Below are 12,500 nucleotides of genomic sequence, written 5' to 3' on the forward strand. Positions count from 1 at the left end.
CTCTGTTCCCCTGCCCTCCACCACCCTCTCCTCTGCACCCCCGCCCTCCCCCCTGCTCTCCCCTCTGCCCCCTGCCCTCCCCTCTGTTCCCCTGCCCTCATCCCTGCCCTCCCCTCTCTCCCCCTCCACCACCCTGTCCTCCCCCACCCTCCCCTCTGCACCCCTGCCCTCCCCTCTGCCCTCCCCTCTGCCCCCCTGCCTTCCCCTCTGCACCCCTGCCCTCCCCCCTGCCCTCCCCTCTGCTCCCCTGCCCTCCCCTCTGCTCCCCTGCCTTCCCCCCTGCCCTCCACTGTCCTCCACCACCCTCCCCTCCACCACCACCCCCTCCCCTCTGCTCCCCCACCCTCCCCTCCCCCCCCCGCCCTCCCCTCGCAGATGCTGCCCTGCACCCTCAGTCCCCACCTTAGCTGGTCCTCGTTCAGGTGGTCAATGGCCAGCACCTTCCTCCTCTCAGCCAGAATCTTCTTCTTCTTTTCCCGCTCCGTCTGCCTCTTCCCACTTTTCCGCTCGGTCTGGAGAGGGTGGTGAGCAGCGGTGGGGGGTTGGCTAGAGAACACCTCCTCCCTCTCCCCCGCCCCTCCCAAACCCCGATAGGGAGAAGGGCAAGGCCCGCAGCAGGACCAGGCCCTTATCCTCTTTCTCCTGAGACACCCACACGCCACCAACTGCCTGGATTTCCCGGAGAAACTGAGGCAGGGGCAAGGAGGGTCGTTTCAGTCCCTTACTCCTTGGCGGCTCCCTCCTCCCACTAGCCCACTGTCCACGCTCCTCCCCCCGCCAGCCCCCTCCGCCCAGGGAGCCCCCAGGGCCACGAGGAGGAAGAGGGTTAGAGGTTTCTGTACCCACCTGGGCCTGCAGAGCCAGGACACCATGAGAGAAAGACCCAGAGAGAAAGAAGGAGACCCGGACAGAGACACAGAGGGAGGGCAGGGCCCGGGGCCGAAGGCAAAGGCAGGAGACACAGGGGGAGAAGGAGAAGGCGATTCAGACCCCGCGGTGGCGGGAGGCGCTGCCTGGAGAGCGGGCCGGCCGGGGCGGCTGGAGGGCCCCGGGGTGGGGGGGGGGGCCCGCTCTGAGCTGGGGACGTGGGAGGCCTAAGGAACCGTCCTGGTGGCTCCACTGCCTGGAGAAAATCCATCTGGTAGCTCCTGTCCCCCCTTGAGAACGGGGTACCAGCGGGAGGGGGCATGAGCACGTGCGCAGGAGCAAAGCCTCTGTGGGTGCTCGGGCGCTCCCGTGACCTCGGTGCAGGCGGGTGGGCCTCGCACCTGTCTCCAGGTGAGCGGGCTGGGCTCTGAGCGGCCTGAGGCCACGGCCGGAAGGGGCACATCCGGGGCTCCCACCAGGGCCCCTGTCCTAGGCGCAGGGCTCTTCCAGACGCACTGTCCCCCCCGGGGCCCCGGGCACGGCTGACACAGGGTCGGGGCCTCTGCCTGCAGCCCCACCGCCAGCAGCCCCTCATGGGGAAGGCCCAGGCAGGAGGAGGAGGACGCTTGGGTCTCACACGGTGGGGACCCAGCTCGAGGGCGGCGGACACCCCGCCCCTCCCACTCCAGTGCCCTGAAGCCAGCTGCTCCCGGCCCACCTTCTGGATGTAGCCCCCAAAGTGCATCATGTTGGACAACGCCTTCTTCTTCCGGGCCTCGTCCTCGGCCTTCCTCCTGTTCTCCTCCTCCTCTCGTCGGGCTCTCTCCTCCTGGTTAGCAGGGGGAGCAGGAGCACAGATCAGGGGTGGAGGCACAAACCCCCGCACAGGCTGAAGACTGGGGTCCCCGCGGTCCCACGAGTGGAGCTTTCTCTCCACCAGGCAAGAAGCCCCCCACACGGACCCCCCAGGACAGGGCCTGGCACCAGGGAGGGGGTTCCCCAAGTGAGGGTCACGTGCTCCCGTCAGGCGGGGAGCCCCCGAGGGGGCCTGTTGCTCTGGGGGCACAAGGAGGGGAACTTCTGCTCCCGCGGAGTTGGCACGGGGCCCGGAGGCACCAGAGACACCAGCCGTCCTGTAGTGAGTTTGTGCCTTTCAGCCCCTGTGGCTCACCTGGCCCCCCCATTCTGTGGCTCACCTGGCCCCCCATCCTATAGCTCACCTGGCCCCACCCTGTAGCTCACCTGGCCCCCCCACCCTGTGGCTCACCTGGCCCCCCATCCTGTAGCTCACCTGGCCCACCATCCTGTGGCTCACCTGGCCCCCCATCCTGTAGCTCACCTGGCCCACCATCCTGTGGCTCACCTGGCCCCCCCACGCTGTGGCTCACCTGGCCCCCCCACCCTGTGGCTCACCTGGCCCCCCATCCTGTAGCTCACCTGGCCCCCCCACCCTGTGGCTCACCTGGCCCCCCCATGCTGTGGCTCACCTCCATCCTGTGGCTCACCTGGCCCCACCACGCTGTAGCTCACCTGGCTCCCCCACGCTGTGGCTCACCTGGCCCCCCCCACTCTGTGGCTCACCTTTCTCCCCCACTCCTGCCTCTGGCGACTACCAATCTGTTCTCTGCATCCACGAGCTTGCTTTGGTTTTCATTTTTGTTTCGTTTTAGATTCCATATATATGTGAAATCACGCGGGGGCGCCCAGGGGGGCTCAGCGCGTTGAGCGTCTGCCCTCAACTCAGGTCATGATCCCGGGTCCTGGGGTCCAGCCCACGTCGGGCTCCCCGCTCAGTGAAGGGTCTGCTTCTCCCTCTCCTGCTCCCTCTGCTCCTCCCACCGCCTGCCTTGCTCATGCTTGCACAAGCTCACTCTGTCTCAGATAAACACATAGAATCTTTAACAAAAAAATAAAGTGGGTGAAATCCTACGGTACTTGCCCTTCACTGTCCGACTTATTCCACTTAGTGTAACACCCTCTAGGTCCAACCACGTTCTCACAAATAGCAAGGGTTCCTTCTTGTTTCATGGCTGAGTAATATTCCTGTGTCCGTGTGTATGTGTCGGTGTACATGTGTGTCCATGTGTGTGTGTGCATGTGTCCGTGTGCCGTGTGTGTGTGCGTGTGTGTGTGCACATTTTCTTTATCCCCTCCTCCGTCGCTGGACACATGGGTTGCCTTCAGGTCTTTGCTCCCGTGAATAAGGCTACAATGACCGGGATGCAGATGTGTTGCTGCTGGGGGTTTCGTGTTCGTGTGAACACCCAGAGGTGGAGCTGCTGGACGGAGAGTCTCATAAAATTCTAGGTTCGTGAGGCCCCGACGTTTGTGTCTTGCCGGCCGCTTATCGCCAGAACCCAGACAAGGCGCAGCACTCACCGGGGGCTCGCTGACCGGCCCGGGGTGTGTGAAGGCAGAGGGGGCGGGGGCTGGAAGGCGCTGGCAGCAGGGTGGGGGGCTCGGTGGGCCCTGCACTAGGGTCACTCACAGCCAGGCGAGTCTGACGCTCCTTCTCCCGCTCGTTCCGGATGCGCTGCTGCTCGGCCCGCTCGGCCCGCCGCTTCTCCTACGGGGGAGAGGCCAAGCCTGCCCAGGGCGTGCACAGGCCGAGGTGTCAGCAGAGGTGCAGGGACCGCCCAGGGGACAGGCGGCCAGAGAACCCTCACGGGATCCCCCGCCCCCCGAGCCTCAGGGCAAGGAATGCCCTTCCTCCCGGGGCTTCGGCCCCGCCAGCTGCACGCACGCAGAGTCGGCGGACAGGTGGGCCAGCTCCCGGGGCCCGGCTAAATAAAGATGGGCCGACACCGAACAGCACTCGTCATGGGGCTGTCCTCAACCACTCGAAAAATGCCAGGCGGCTCGTCCTGTCTCCCCGAGGGCTGTGCCCCTGACCCCGGCCCTGGCAGCTGCTCTGTGTCCCCCGACAGGTGGCCAAATCCTCAGCTGCCAGCCAGCGCCGCGCGGCCAGTTTGGTGGAGAGGAAAACAAAGCAAACCAGATGACCTCCCTCCCCCAGCAGGATTCGGGATCGCAGAGGCCACAGCGTCACCCGTGTCGGCGCAGGAGCTCCGCCCAGGGGGAGGCAGGCGGGGGCGGGGGCGCAGCTGGAGCCCGGGCCACCCGAGGCGAGCCGCCCAGACCGTCCAGGGGGTGTGGAGTGAGCAGGGCCCCAGGAGGTGCGGGCCGGGGGCTCCCGGGCACCCGGACCCTGACAGAGAGCCCACTCCGGGTGGGGAAGGGGCCCCAGGGAGGGCTGCCCAGGCACAGGGGCCTCTGGGGGCGATTCCACGGGAGGCTGGACACCCACAATCCTGTCTTTGAGTGAAATCAGCTCCTCCTCCTCTTTCTTCCTGTTCTCAAAGTGAGCCTCGATCAGCGTCTGCAGTTCGTTCAGGTCCTTCTCCATGCGCTTCCGGTGGATGTCCTGCGGACGCACGGCGGGCTCAGAGGCCCCCACGGGCCGGGGAAGCGGCTGCGGGGTGCCCCCTCCGCAGCAGACGGGACGGGCAGGCTGGACGCCCAGCCGGCAGGGGCCACAGTGGCCCAGGCCCAGGAGGAGGCCCAGTGGGGGTGCTGAGCGCCTCCCCGCCTGCCACGCCCCCCCCCCAGGTCACAGGGTGTCTCCCTCGGGGCCCCTGCAAGCACTCCCAGCCCAGGCCCGCTCTCCCCACAGGCACGCTCACGTCAAAGTCTACTCTCTCTCCATCTGGGATCTTGGGTGGCACCAGGTTGGGCATGAATGGCCTGTGGGACAGAAGAGGAGGGAACTGGGGAATGTCCCCCCCGCCCCGGCCCCCTGGGACCACGGGTGCCCAGAGCAGCGGGGCCCCTCTCCTTCCTGCAGAGGCACAGCCGCCGCGGCGCTAGCACCCCACGTCAGGTCTCACAGCCGGGACACCGAGCTCTGTCCCAGGTGCCCCCCTCCGTCGTCCCTGTGCACCCACGACGTAGGCAGTGCCGGCCTGTCCACCAGGACAGAGGCTCAACGGCACACGCGGCTGACCCCACGGCATCTCCCCATGAGCCCGGAGGCCTGTGCTGTGGTCCCCGCCCCAACGCATGCTTGCCGGGTGGCACCCGGTCCAGTGGGGCCGGGCCTCAGTTTCCCTGCTCGCCCTCAGGTCTATGCAGGGCTGGACTGAGGTACCACAGCATCCATCGCCAGGAAAGCAGACAGCGCTGGACGGATGAGCGGACCTGTGGCTGTGTCTGGGGCTGTTTCAGGGGGACCCACGGCCATGGGGCGAGGCCACCCGTGTGGGCTGGGACAGGCTGAGCACCACCCCAGGGGAGGCGCCCGCGGGCCCAGCACCCCAGTCCCCCTGCACCCCTGCATGCACAGCACCACGCCGCCCCGCCCCACCCCCCTGCCACACTTCGAAGCCCCCTAGGCCATCCCAGTTTCATTGCTTGGCTCCCGCAGATCCTCTTTCCTCCCTCAGTTCCCACTTCAGCTACAGAGGAAGGTGTTCCAGCCATGCTGAGGGACGGGGGCGGTGGGTCTCTGTCCAGGGCCATGACTAGTCCGCCCCACCACCCCCCCGTGACGGGGTGCGCAGCTGGCTGTGTAGGCCCGGGGCGGACTTCAGCCTCCACCGTCCCTCAGGCACATTCTTGTGGTTACACACCCCGTATAACCGTACATGGCAGCCTGTGCTTGCTGCACCCCCAGCCCATGCCCGCTGTGCCATACTGCCCTCCTGCCTGCCCTGGTCAGCCCTCCTCACTGGCCCTCCGCCCACAGGGCTTCACAGGTACGGCCCACTCACCTGGGCTTTGGTTTGGACTCCTCCACCGGGCCATCTGGAGAGGAGAGAAGCCCAAAGCCACGGGGTCAGGAGGCCCCAGACCTGGCCCCAGCTCTGTCCCCCATGGGCCTCCATTTCCCCATGTGCACAGTGAATTCCTTCCAGCCCCGCAGATCCCTGGCTCCAGGAGTGTCACGAAGGTCACACCTCACACCCCCTGTGCCATAGCACCTCCCGGGGGGACATCTCGGGGCACAGCGGGGTCCCCACAGGAAGCACACACGCCCAGAGAAAAATGCCCAGCCTTTCCTCGTTCACCAGTTCTGGGCAAGGCAGCTTTGCTTCCCAGGGAGGAGGGCCCCCCCCCAACCCCGTGGCTGCCCCAGGGGGTCCTGGCCCCTCAGTCCCCGCCCAGGTCTCTGCCTCCCCGGTTGCTCCCTGGATCCCTGGCCACCAGGGCCCGGACGCACACAGGCATGATGCCAAGACCCAGTTGCTGCCCCTCCCCTGCAGAGACGGGACCAGGACCACGGCACCCCGTAAAGCCTCCCCCGTGGCAGTGAGCACCGCGGCGACGTGCCACAGCCCCCATCTGTGTCTTGGGGTTTCATCCCAGAGACGCCACACTTCACAGATGATATTGCCTGAGCTCCAGGAGCCCGGAAGGTGTGGGTCCCCAATCTGGGCAGGACAGTGGTCCCCTCTCCCAGGGGCACCACCCGGGCAACTTCTCTGGAATGAGGGAGACGGGTTTGCAGGCCAACACCCAAAACCTGCAAGGTCACCAACTTCTGACCTCACCCCCCCCCCCGAAGGCCTCCTTGCCCACCTCCCCGGAGGGAGTCCTGTGGGCAATCTCCCCCAGAGCTGCTTGCAGGGGTTCCCTTGACATCCTGATACGTCCCTCCTGAGGCCTTAAGCCCTCACCTTCGGCCTCTTTAGCCTCGCCTTCCTGGCCATCTCCTGCACAGAACAGGAGAAATCAGTAAGAGCCTCGTCCTAGGCTCAGGCTCTTGCCCAGAGGCTTCTCCCCACATGGGGCCTAAACCAAAGCGCACCCTGCCAGCTCCTGGAGTCACAGACATGGCCCTGGACCCAAGGGAGCACCCCGACAAGGGTCATGGCCCGGCCCGGGCAGGTGGCACTGGTGCGCAGGCTGCAGGGTGGGCTCCGGGCGGACGCCCTACGTCCACAGGGGTGCCCTTGGGTGCCCCCGCCGTGCCTCGAGGCACCGCGACAAAGCCCCTCAAGCCCTCACGGCAGGCAGGCTTTACCTTCCGCGTTGGTCTCCTCCGTCGCAGCCTCACCTCCTGCCTCCTCTGCGGCCTCCTCTTCCTGCTCTGGAGGGCGAGCCAGACACCGTGAGTACCCAGGCCTGCACCGGGAGGCAGCCCCGTGCCGGGGACCAAGGGCAGGGAGGTCGGCACCTCCCCCATCCGGGTGACTTTTGGGGCCACCGATATGAACAACACGGGGCTGCTCACTTCCGGGGCTGAACCAGAAGCTGCCAAACTACGGCCCAAGGGCCGAACGTGGCCCCCAGACATTTCAGGAAATAAAGTTTTATTGGAACACAGCCGCATCAATATCCTGCCGGCGGCTGCCTTTGCCCCCCTGCAGCAGGTCCAGACGTTGCGGCAGATACCGTGTGGCCCGCGAAGCCTAAGACATTTACTATGCGCTCCTTTAGGGGAAATGCTTGCCGACCCTGCTACGCCCCGATGGAAGGGCTTGAGGTGGCTTGGGCAGAGTCCTGCTGTTCCAGACCTGCCTCTGCCGGAGTTTGGGAATTGGAAATGGGGCCTAGAGACCTGTGCTCCCCCTGAAAGCCACTAGGAGGGCTGGAAGTCTGGGGTCGGAGCATGTTAGGGTGTAGTTAGGGTGTAGTGGGCGCTGCGGGGAGCGGCAGAGGAGGGCTTGCAGGCCTGGCGAGACCCCGCTGGGGTGGGGACGTCTGGTGGCTCAGCTGCTGCTGCCTGACTTAGCGCCTTTCCCCAACAGCCTCCCTGGCAATCACACGACTCCACCCCAGTCCCCTCACCCCAGCCTGAATGTTCTACCCAAAGATCGGGAGCTACGGGATTTATCCTACTGCTGGAGAAGCGCCTGTCCTGGACTCAGTAACTCTAGGGACCCTTCATGTGTATGTAAGAGAAACCAAAACAGCAAAACTATGGGTGGGTGGGTGAGATGTCCACCGTGTAGACATTTGTACTGTCTGGAGAGTCAGTAGGATTTTTCTATTTTCACCCCTCGGCTTGGCAGGATATGGACCCCACCCAAGTCAGGCACTTGGAGAAGACAGATAAGACGGGATGACGCCAGGCCCATGGCTCTGCCTGTGGGAGGTGCCTGGTAATGCTCGCTGACTGACGGGCTGACAAGTGGTGGCCTCCTGGCAGAGGGAGGCGAAAAAGCCTCAGGGCCGGCCACCAATCAGCCTGCCTGGTGCTCTGGGTCCCCCGTTCCCACGTCTGGGCCTGGGGGTGCCTCTCTGAAAGAAGGTCCTTCCAGAAAGGGTGAGAGTAGACGGCTGGCAACAAGAGTATGGCCAGTGTGGGGGTGCTCTTCAGGCCACCTGATTAACCCCACCCCATGTGCCAATTCTCTGTGCAACACCCCCCACCTTCCGTGGCTGCCCAGACCACCCACCGCGGCTCGAGACATCACTATTAGAAAGCTTTCTAAACTCAGCCCAAGTGTGTCCCCCTTGCCCTAGTCCCGTCCCCGGGGGCTGGCAAGAGTCCAGGCCCCCCCACGCCCACCGCAGTGCACATGTGAAGGCTGACGTCATGTCCTTTCTGCTCTGGCTATTTCCAGTTCCCCCAGCTGCTCTTCGGATAACTGCGTCGCAGGCCCCTCACGCCCCGGCCGCGGCGCCTGGGTGCCGTCCAGCTCAGAGGGAGGGCCCAGTAGGTGCCGCGGGGGCAGAGAGAGGCCACCCGCTCCAGACAGTAGTGCCCCTCTGGGCCACATGCGGACCAGGCTAGGGGACGAGCCAGCCCGGGGCCTTCCCGCCACCCAGCGCAGCACAGAGGTCAGGACCCGGGGGAAGGAGCAGCGGCCGGGCCCCTCGGAGGCCGGCAGGGAGTGAGGGAGCCGCCCCGCGCCCCCGGACCCCGGCCCGCCCGCCCCGCTCGCGCAGAGCAGGGCCCCGACCACCGGGCCAGGCCCCAGACAGCAGGGAGCAGAAAGCACAGGAAAGGAAAAGCTGTACTACCGTCGTCGTGCTCTCTCCAGTCCTCCTCTTCTGGGGGTCAGGGAGTGGCCGCAGCAGGGGGGAGAAGCGAGACAGGTTAGTCTGGGAGCAGGACAGGGACGGGCGCGGGATGGCGTATGGCTCTGAGCGTGGGCTTCGGGGTCAAGCTCCAGCTCCAGTGCCCGATGCAACACTTGGAGCCACTTGGGCAATTCGCTTCTCAGCAGCTTCCCGGGCGCCTTGTCCGTAAAACGGACATGACCATCCTCACTCCCGCGGGTGAGATGACAGGTGATCTCTGGTGCCCACGGACCCGTGCTCACCCGGCGCGTGGGAAGCGTTCAGTGGCGCTAACGGGCCGACTCCTGTGGGCGCCCCAAAGGGTACGCTGCAAACGACCCACTCTGCCCTCAAACTCCTCCCGCGCACCCACCGGGAACGAGCCCCCGGGAGCCCGTGGACACGTCCGGTTGCTCAGGACCCAGAGGCCCGCAAGCCCCACGGGAGCGCCTGGCGCGGGCACGTTCCGTCTGCCTGAAGGAAGCGCCGCCTGCGGGGAGGGGGGGCCCAGGACGGAGCTTACAGAAACCACCCGCTCCCTCCTGGAGGAAGAGACACGGCCTGGTCCACCCTGCAGGCTTGGGGTCACCCACTTAGAGCCCATTCTTAGTCATTAGGCCACAGGGTCTTACTCCGCGGGAGGCGGGTGGAGTCCATTCACGGCAAGCAAGGCACACGCTCCGTGGAGCTCGGTCCACCGCGCGGCAGAGAACTCATTATTTTGTTAAGTCACGGCCAAATCCTACCGTGCGCGGCAGGCAGGCTAGTCCCAGATCCAAAGGTCTGTATCTCAAGCACCACCCCCTAAAATTCACGAGCTGGCAAGTCCTCAAAGCAAAGGAAAACCCACCATCTCGAGAGCTCAAGCCGGGAACACAGCAGAAAGTAGAGCCAGCTGGATTTTTGATTCAAAAAATATTTCAAGGGCATCCGGGTGGCTCAGCGGTTGGGCGTCTGCCTTGGGCTCAGGGAGTGACCCCGGGGTTCCGGGACCGAGTCCCACCTCGGGCTCCCTGCAAGGAGCCTGCTTCTCCCTCTGCCTGTGTGTCTGCCTCTCTGTGTATCTGCCATGAATCAGTAAATTTAATCTTTCAAAAAAAAATATTTCAACTAGCTTCTGATCTGTTTCGTGTTCCTTGACTACCAGAGTGACTCCCGTGGCCCCTCTCGGTTTCCCCTGAGTTTCCCTTGCGTCTACTCTTTGGCCAGGCACCCCGGAACAGCCTCAAAGGTGCGAGAGAAAAAAAAAAAAAGAAAAAAAAAAAAAAGGTGCGAGAGGCTCCTTGTTTTCCCTGGAAGGCCTGGGGAAGAAGGGGGACGGCTACGGAAGCCCCGGCTCGCTCCTAGACCCTGGGGGAGCCCCTTCTCCTGGTGCCCACACATGTTTATGCTACAACAGCATTTTTGAGAATTTGCTGAGGCTCCAAGGGGCAGGATGCAACCCGCCTGGGTGCGAAGCCTGAGGGGACTGAGGGCGATTCCGGGCCCCTCGGGGGCTGGGATCTGAATCATTTCCGTGTGTCCAGCCCCCAGGAAGAGAGAGGGTTGGGGTGATCTTTCAGTGGAATACGGGACACAGAGCGAGGGAAGACTCATGAGAGCAGATGTCCCAGAGGGGCGCCTGGGTGGAGCAGTCGGTTAAGGGCCCAACTCTTGGTTTTGGCTCAGATCATGATCTCAAGGGTCATGATCTCAGGGGTCAAGCCCCACACGGGCTCCACGTTCAGTGAGGAATCTGCTTGCCCCTCCCCTCTACCTCCCCCCTCCCCACTCGCGTTCTCTTTCTCTCTCTCTCTCAAAAAGATAAATAAAATCTTTAAAAAAAATGTTTCAGATAACTGAACACGTCCATAATCTCATTTGAAAAGTCATTACCCTGAGTGTTTTTAAGTGTGATAACGGTGTTATGGTTGTTTTCCTGTAAATAGCGCTTATCTTTTAGAGATGCCTAGCGAACTACTTAGGCACGAAATGCTATGATGTCTGGGGATGATCTGGGATGTCTGCTCTACAATAACAGAGGCGAGATGAAGCATAGATGAGAGAAGATTGGCCGCAGTGGATGACCGTTGAAGCCTGATGACGGGCGCTTGGGGAAGGGGGTGCTGTGTAATTCTATTTTTGTTATTTTTATGTTGCATTTAAAACTATCCTTGGTTAAAAAAAAATTGGAGGAAAAAAAAATCAAAAATGATTCATTGGAAAAATTGATGGTTCTGTTTGACCAAAATGGCGGACGGCCGAGACCCAAGCCACCCAGGCTGGCCCTGACTCCCACTGGCGCTGTGGCTGTTGGAGGACCTGGGCTCAGCTGGGGGTGAGGGGCAGGGACAGACCAGCCGCCCTCCCAGGGCCCCCAGGACCCTGGATCCCCGGGGTCTCTCTTTTCTGGCCCTCCCTCTGCCCGGGCTCCTACCTTCCACAGCTTCTTCTGCTCAGGAGAGAAGACCACGGCCGCAAGAGAGGAGAACACGTGGGTCAGTTTCCAAGCAGGCTGCCCCCATGCAAATGAGTACACAGACGTGTGCTTACCTTCCTGCTCCCTGCGTGCAAGAGGACACGTTGTCAGTAGCACACCCCCATGCACACCCCACACACACACCCCACACGCACACACTGGCCTTTTCGAAGATAAGTCCACCCTTAATTTCCCTCATTGCCTGATGGAGCCCACCCTCCTTGGGCCCCTACCAAGGCACCCCCTAATGGGCCCAGGCTTCTCACCAGGGCCTTCTGCCCCGTCCCTAGCAAGCCCCCGCCTGGTCCCTCCAGCATCGGCCCACTTACCACCCTCTCCCTGCGCTGAGCTTCGCCAGGCTGCGCCCCACAACACCCTTCCCTCACCTTCTCTCTCTATCCAAATCTCCGCAGGTAAGCCCGACCACCCCAGCCCCCACTGCCCGCCCCCTCCTTAGAGCTCCCCCACTACCCAGAGCCTACCCTCCAGCTCAGCCCCTCTTGGCCGATTACTTCCAACATTTTGCATCTTAACATCCCAGAGAAGAGCAAATTCCAAGAAGGTAGGGACCGTGTATCCTGACACCCCACATCCTCCCTGGTGAGCATCACCCTCCAGGGGATCATGGTTAGACTGGATGCCAGTGTCCCACTCCCGGGGGGTTCCGCCAGCAGAGGCGGTGGACAGGACACTTCAGGAGCAGTGTGATTCCAAGGGGAGTGCAAGCAGTGAGCTCTGATTTGGGTTTTATGGGGCATAATCTGCTGGGTGGCTATGGGACGGTCACTGAACGACTCTGGATCCGGTTTCAGGAGACACAGCTTCTAAGACACTCTGCCTCCTGGTCTCCCAGTCAGGTAGGACCCCACCCAACCCCGTGCCTCCTGGTCTCCTAACCAGGTAGGACCCCAGCCCACCCTGGGAGCTGAGCCTCTCTGCAAATTCTCCCCGCTGGGGCCCAGCCCCAGGTCCCCCCAGAGGCACAGAAGCACAGGTCAGACCCCCAGGATGCACAGCATCCCCATCCCCGTCCCAGCTCCTGGGGAGACCAAGCCCGCACACAGGGTGCCGCGGATACTCACTCCTCGTACTCTTCCGCCACCTCTTCCAGGTCGGACATGGTCTCCACTCTCCCTCCAGAAAGAGAAAAATGTCAATGTGGGCAGAG

The 12,500-nt window shown here is 63.4% G+C and overlaps 1 protein-coding gene across 1 annotated transcript in view; it reads right to left on the bottom strand.

Moving 5' to 3' along the window:
• The window catches only part of LOC144316579 (troponin T, cardiac muscle-like), an 11,184-nt gene extending 1,638 nt beyond the window's left edge, over window positions 1-9,546 (bottom strand). The window contains exons 1-10 of the mRNA XM_077902580.1: window positions 9,507-9,546; window positions 8,836-8,865; window positions 6,890-6,955; window positions 6,543-6,578; window positions 5,637-5,670; window positions 4,551-4,611; window positions 4,175-4,291; window positions 3,356-3,433; window positions 1,586-1,696; window positions 344-512 (exon numbers count right to left, since the gene is read on the bottom strand). Coding sequence (XP_077758706.1) covers window positions 344-512; window positions 1,586-1,696; window positions 3,356-3,433; window positions 4,175-4,291; window positions 4,551-4,611; window positions 5,637-5,670; window positions 6,543-6,578; window positions 6,890-6,955; window positions 8,836-8,865; window positions 9,507-9,531 — 727 coding nt within the window. The 5' untranslated portion in view covers window positions 9,532-9,546. The remainder of the gene's footprint in view (window positions 1-343; window positions 513-1,585; window positions 1,697-3,355; window positions 3,434-4,174; window positions 4,292-4,550; window positions 4,612-5,636; window positions 5,671-6,542; window positions 6,579-6,889; window positions 6,956-8,835; window positions 8,866-9,506) is intronic.
• Between the last annotated feature and the right edge of the window lie 2,954 nt (window positions 9,547-12,500).

Source organism: Canis aureus, chromosome 6, assembly GCF_053574225.1.
Source record: "Canis aureus isolate CA01 chromosome 6, VMU_Caureus_v.1.0, whole genome shotgun sequence".
NCBI classification, from domain to species: Eukaryota; Metazoa; Chordata; class Mammalia; order Carnivora; family Canidae; genus Canis; species Canis aureus.